The 5,513-nt window shown below is 42.1% G+C and overlaps 1 protein-coding gene across 1 annotated transcript in view; it reads right to left on the bottom strand.

The window, feature by feature from the left end:
- The window catches only part of LOC106882921 (receptor-type tyrosine-protein phosphatase kappa), a 10,272-nt gene extending 5,156 nt beyond the window's left edge, over window positions 1-5,116 (bottom strand). Inside the window, exons 1-3 of the mRNA XM_052977735.1 lie at window positions 5,035-5,116; window positions 2,868-2,904; window positions 385-482 (exon numbers count right to left, since the gene is read on the bottom strand). Coding sequence (XP_052833695.1) covers window positions 385-447 — 63 coding nt within the window. The 5' untranslated portion in view covers window positions 448-482; window positions 2,868-2,904; window positions 5,035-5,116. The remainder of the gene's footprint in view (window positions 1-384; window positions 483-2,867; window positions 2,905-5,034) is intronic.
- Window positions 5,117-5,513: the final 397 nt, after the last annotated feature.

A 5,513-nucleotide genomic window follows, 5' to 3' on the forward strand; every position in this document is an offset into this window, starting at 1 on the left:
GAGAGTGAGTGAGAGAGAGAGAGAGAAAGTGAGAGAGAAAGAAAGAGAGAAAGAAATATAGAGAGAAAGAAAGATAGAAAGAATGAGAGAGAGAAAGAAAAAGAGAGAGAAAGAGAGAGGGGGGATAGATAGATATATACACAAGTGTGTGTATGTCTGTGTCTGTATTCGTCCCCCAACCACCACTTGACAACAATGTTGGTTTGTTTATTGCACCCATAACTTAGCGATTCAACATAAGAGACCAATACAATAAGTCCCAGGCTTCAAAAAAGAAATAAATTGTTGGTTCGAAACAGATGTAAAGCAAACAAAACCCACAAAAATGCACAATAAACACGATTCACTTGAGTTGTAGAAGAATGTCCAATATTTCAAACTTACAGTTGCATGTTCAAATAGTCCTGTTGCCATGACAATGCACCGAACCTGTTCTTGCCACACCATTTGCCAAAAAGCAGCTGCAATTCTGTACTGGGGACCTGCAACAGAGAAACAACCCCTTCTTTAGCGAGCAGAGCAAACAGATAGACATTCACTCAATGATTGTCAAACAGATTTAAAGAAAAAAAATGAGTTTCTTGTTGCTATTGGTGGTGGTTGTTTGTGGTGGAGGTTGTGTAATGTTCAGCAATAAGTCAACCAGGATCCAGTAGATTGATGAAAGTTGTTCCAACAATGACCAACATGTCTTACAATGCAAGCATAGGGGCCACAGTTAGTATGATATCAACAGAAATCTTGGGTTTCTTATTAGAGTAAGTTTACAGCTTTCTTCGGTTGTATGAAGATTAACAAAGGATTATACATTTGAATGTGGCCATGCTGGAGCACTACCTTCAAATGTAAGATGCTTACAGCACCTAGGTTTCCCAAGCAGTCAACCATCTAAGTACTAACTAGGCCCAACATTGCTTGACTTTGGTGATCGGACAGTTCAGTTCAGTTGGCTCTCCGTCGCTTACAACATCGAGGGTTCCAGTTGATCCAATCAACGGAACAGCCTGCTCATGAAATTAACATGCAAGTGGCTGAGCACTCCACAGACACGTGTACCCTTAACATAGTTCTTGGGGGAGATTCAGCGTGACACAGAGTGTGACAAGGCTGACCCCTTTGAATTACAGGCACAACAGAAACAGGAAGAAAGAGTGAGAGATAGTTGTGGTGGAAGAGTACAGCAGGGTTCGCCACCATCCCCTGCCGGAGCCTCGTGGAGTTTTTAGGTGTTTTCGCTCAATAAACACTCACAACGCCCAGTCTGGGAATCGAAACCACGGTCCTATGACCGCGAATCCGCTGCCCTAACCACTGGGCCATTGCGCCTCCGGTGATTGGACAAGAACCAGTGCATTCAACATGATATGGCCGTAGCATGGACTCAAAAGATTGACTGTTCTAAAAACGTCCTTGAGGAATGAGAAGACACAGAGTGGAAAGCAGAGCATTTTGCGATCAAAGATTCGATGAAGAGGATTCACTGGAAACAGGGTGAGACAACTGTTATTGTTGCTAGGCCTAAATCATCGTAAAGCAAATGCCACCGTGAGTGACATTCAGGCTACAGAGGAGAAACCAAGGCACTGGATTTGGTTTAAAGAAGACAATAAGCTGAACAATGGCTAGAAGAATGTTGAGCAAAACCTAATAACCAGTTGATCTAGCAAGCGGGGCCGCATCTCAGTGAGTGGAGCTGGAGTGTAATAATGCTGTCAAGAGCAAGACAACAAAACAGTGTGCATTCTCCCTTGATGACCCCATAGGCTTGCTAGCATCTACTATGTGGGGCTATCAACTGGTCACACTTGCATCTGTGCAAGTTGTTTATGGAAAGCAAAATATATATATATATAGATGACTGGCACCCATGCCAGTAGAGCGCTAACGGCACCATCCGAGCGGGATCACTGCCAGAGCAGCGGGATCACTGCCAGAGCAGCGGGATCACTGCCAGAGCAGCGGGATCACTGCCAGAGCAGCAGTCTCGCGTCCATGCTGGTGGCACGTAAAAAGCACCATTTGAGCGCGATCGTTTCCAGCTTCGCCTTACTGGCACTAGTGCCGGTGGCATGTGAACAAAACATTGGACTGACTCCTGTGCAGGTGGCACGTAAAAAAACACCATTTGAGCATGGCTGTTGCCAGCACCGCTGGACTGACCCTTGTGCCGGTGCCACATAAAAAGCACCCACTACACTCTCGGAGTGGTTGGCGTTAGGAAGGGCATCCAGCTGTAGAAACTCTGCCAGATCAGAATGGAGTCTGGTGTAGCCATCTGGTTCGCCAGTCCCCAGTCAAATCGTCCAACCCATACTAGCATGGAAAGCGGACGTTAAATGATGATTTATAGGCGCAGGCATGGCTGTGTGGGAAGAAGTTTGTTTCCTAACCACATGGTTCTGGGTACAGTCCCACTGCATGGCACCTTGGGCAAGTGTCTTACTATAGCCCTGGGCCGGCCAAACTGTGAGTGGATTTGGTGGATGGAAACTGAAAGAAGCCTGTCATATATACGTATATATGTGTGTGTGTGTGTGTGTATCTTTGTGTCTGCGTTTGTGTCACCTCCATCGCTTAACAACCACTGCTCTGATGTGTTTACATCCCCGAAACTTAGCAGTTCAGCAAAAGAGGCCGATAGAATAAGTACTAGGCTTACAAAGAATAAGTCCTGGGGTCGATTTGCTCGACTAAAAAGCGGTGCTCCAGCATGGCTGCAGTCAAATGACTGAAATAAGTAAAAGAGTAATACATAATATATACATGTCTGTGTGTGTGTGTGCGTGTGTGTATGCATGTTTATGGTTGTACTTGTGTGTATGTCAGCATGTGTGTGTGTGTGTGTAATTAATAAATATTTCACTTACCCTGAGTTGCAATATATTCTTTTGATTTACAAAACCCCTGCAAAAGAAAGAGGAAACGCATTACATCCAATGCAGAGACTTAGAATGCAATAAAAACAGTTTTTAGTGTTTAAAGCTATTTACAGCATCACAAGTAACATGGGTCAAACTCTTAAGTAGCAACCGTTATAAGTTCTAGAAGAAGCCCTTCAAGCACATGGGGGACTGTACACAAGGTATGGATTTATGAATGTATATATATGTGTGTATATGCGCGTATAGGTATGTTGATGGAAACAGGGAAGACAGAACTCGAAATATGAATATATACTCCTTTTACTCTTTTAGTTGTTTCAGTCTTTCGACTGTGGCCATGCTGGAGCACCGCCTTTAGTCGAGCAAATCGGAAGCCTAGCACTTATTCTATCGGTCTCTTTTGCCAAACCATTAAGTTACGGAGACGTAAACACACCAGCATCGGTTGTCAAGCGATGTTGGGGGGACAAACACATACACACACACACATGTATATATATGGATATATATACTACGGGCTTCATTCAGTTTCCGTCTACCAAATCCACTCACAAGGCTTTGGTCGGCCCGAGGCTATAGTAGAAGACACTTGCCAAAGGTGCCACACAGTGGGAATGAACCCGGAACCATGTGGTTGGTAAGCAAGCTACTTACCACTCAGCCATTCCTGCACTTTCATATGTCTAATACTCTTTAGTATTTCAAGATATTTTTATGTAATCTTGGTAAATATCTCTGCTAAAATCAGATGTCAGTGTTATTTTCATTTTTACATAATTTAGATGACTGCTAAGTCAAGAGCAAAGTCAGTAAAAATAATCTTATTTAGCGTTTAATGTTCTATTACCACAGCTACTGCTACCACTACCACCACCACCACCACCACCACCACCACCAATGACAGCAATAATAAAAGTGATGATGATAAATGTAATGTAAAAATCCTGAGAAATGTTGTCTACAACATTTCTAAAAATAGCCCAACAATTACTGCTTTGGCCAGGGTCAAAATACAGGTCCCTTGACATGTTCAACAAACCGTGATGCCTAAACCAAACACCAATCAACTTAAGTAATTTCGTGAAGCCACACACTGATTGGTCAGAGTACAGTTTGCAATACTTAACATTCTGGAGCCTTTACCAATGTATTTAAGGCACACACTTTAGCCATCTCACTACAGTTGTATATTGTAAGATATAACTGACACCACTACTACATGAACCTGAAGATTGCATAGCTTAATGCATGAAAGTACTAGTGCAATCAGAACGGACATTTAGTATTCTATCATTTCATTATCTTATATTATTATGACTTCTGACCGAGACCTTTGGAAATATGCTGTGCGTGAGAAGACCCGGCAAGCCAAGTGAGACCTAAATCCAAGGCCTCTGCCAGGGGTGTAGCCAGTCCACTTATGCGTGCCTTTCCTTCATTGGACACTAAACTCCGCTTGCGAAGACCTGTTGAGGAAAGTGAAATCGAAATCGAATTAAATTCGATGACTGGCACCCGTGCCAACGTCGTCTCCTTCATTGGACACGTAACTCAGCTTACGAAGACCTGTTGGGGCAAGCGAAGCGAAACCGGGATGGCACAAGTGCCAAATCGTCGCCTCCCTGGCACTTGTGCTGGTGGCACATGTAAAGACATTCAAGTGAGATCGTTGCCAGCGCTGCTGGACTGGCTCCTGTGCAGGTGGCACGTAAACGGTTTCACTGCACTCTCGGAGTGGTTGGCATTAGGAAGGGCATCCAGCTGTGGAAACTTTGCCAGATCAGATTGGAGCCTGGTGTAGCCATCTGGTTTCACCAGTCCTCAGTCAAATCGTCCAACCCATGCTAGCAAGGAAAGCAGACGTTAAACGATGATGATGATGATGATGATATAAATAAAACGCAAAAATTAAACAGAGTTGGAATTTCTTTGAATAATATATTCTTTGATACACAAGATACACTTTACAAGTTTCATTAAGAAAAAGTGTTTCCTATAAGAAGAGCTGTTAACGCCTTCCCTAAGCTGGGAATCTGTATTTCACGCCTTATTCTGTGCCTTGCTTACAGGTGAGTATAAGCTGTTATGCTTTACACCTTCACCCCCTCGTCAATGTGGTCGACATCTATAAGGTGCAATGCCATATACTTACATCAATATAATTAGCATTGATATAATCTGTGGTAAACCCCTGAGGTATTTCTTGTAAACTTATCCGGGCGTGGTCATCTGCAATGATACAAGCACACAAAGAAATATTATTGAAACATTATTGAAACATTAGTAAACATTTAGGGACAAAATTATTGCAACACTATTAAACATTGTGGGGCAACATTATTGTAATATTATCAAACATTTTTGGACAACATTATTGTAATACTATTAAACATTTTGGACAATATTACTAAATATTTCTGGACAACATTATTAAACATTTTTGGACAACCCATGCTAGCATGGAAAGCAGACGTTAAACGATGATGATGATGATGATGTAATATTATTAAACATTTTTGGACAACATTATTGTAATATTATTAAACATTTTTGGACAACATTATTGTAATATTATTAAACATTTTTGGACAACATTATTGTAATATTATTAAACATTTTTGGACAACATTA

Source organism: Octopus bimaculoides, chromosome 28 (genome assembly GCF_001194135.2).
Source record: "Octopus bimaculoides isolate UCB-OBI-ISO-001 chromosome 28, ASM119413v2, whole genome shotgun sequence".
NCBI classification, from domain to species: domain Eukaryota; kingdom Metazoa; phylum Mollusca; class Cephalopoda; order Octopoda; family Octopodidae; genus Octopus; species Octopus bimaculoides.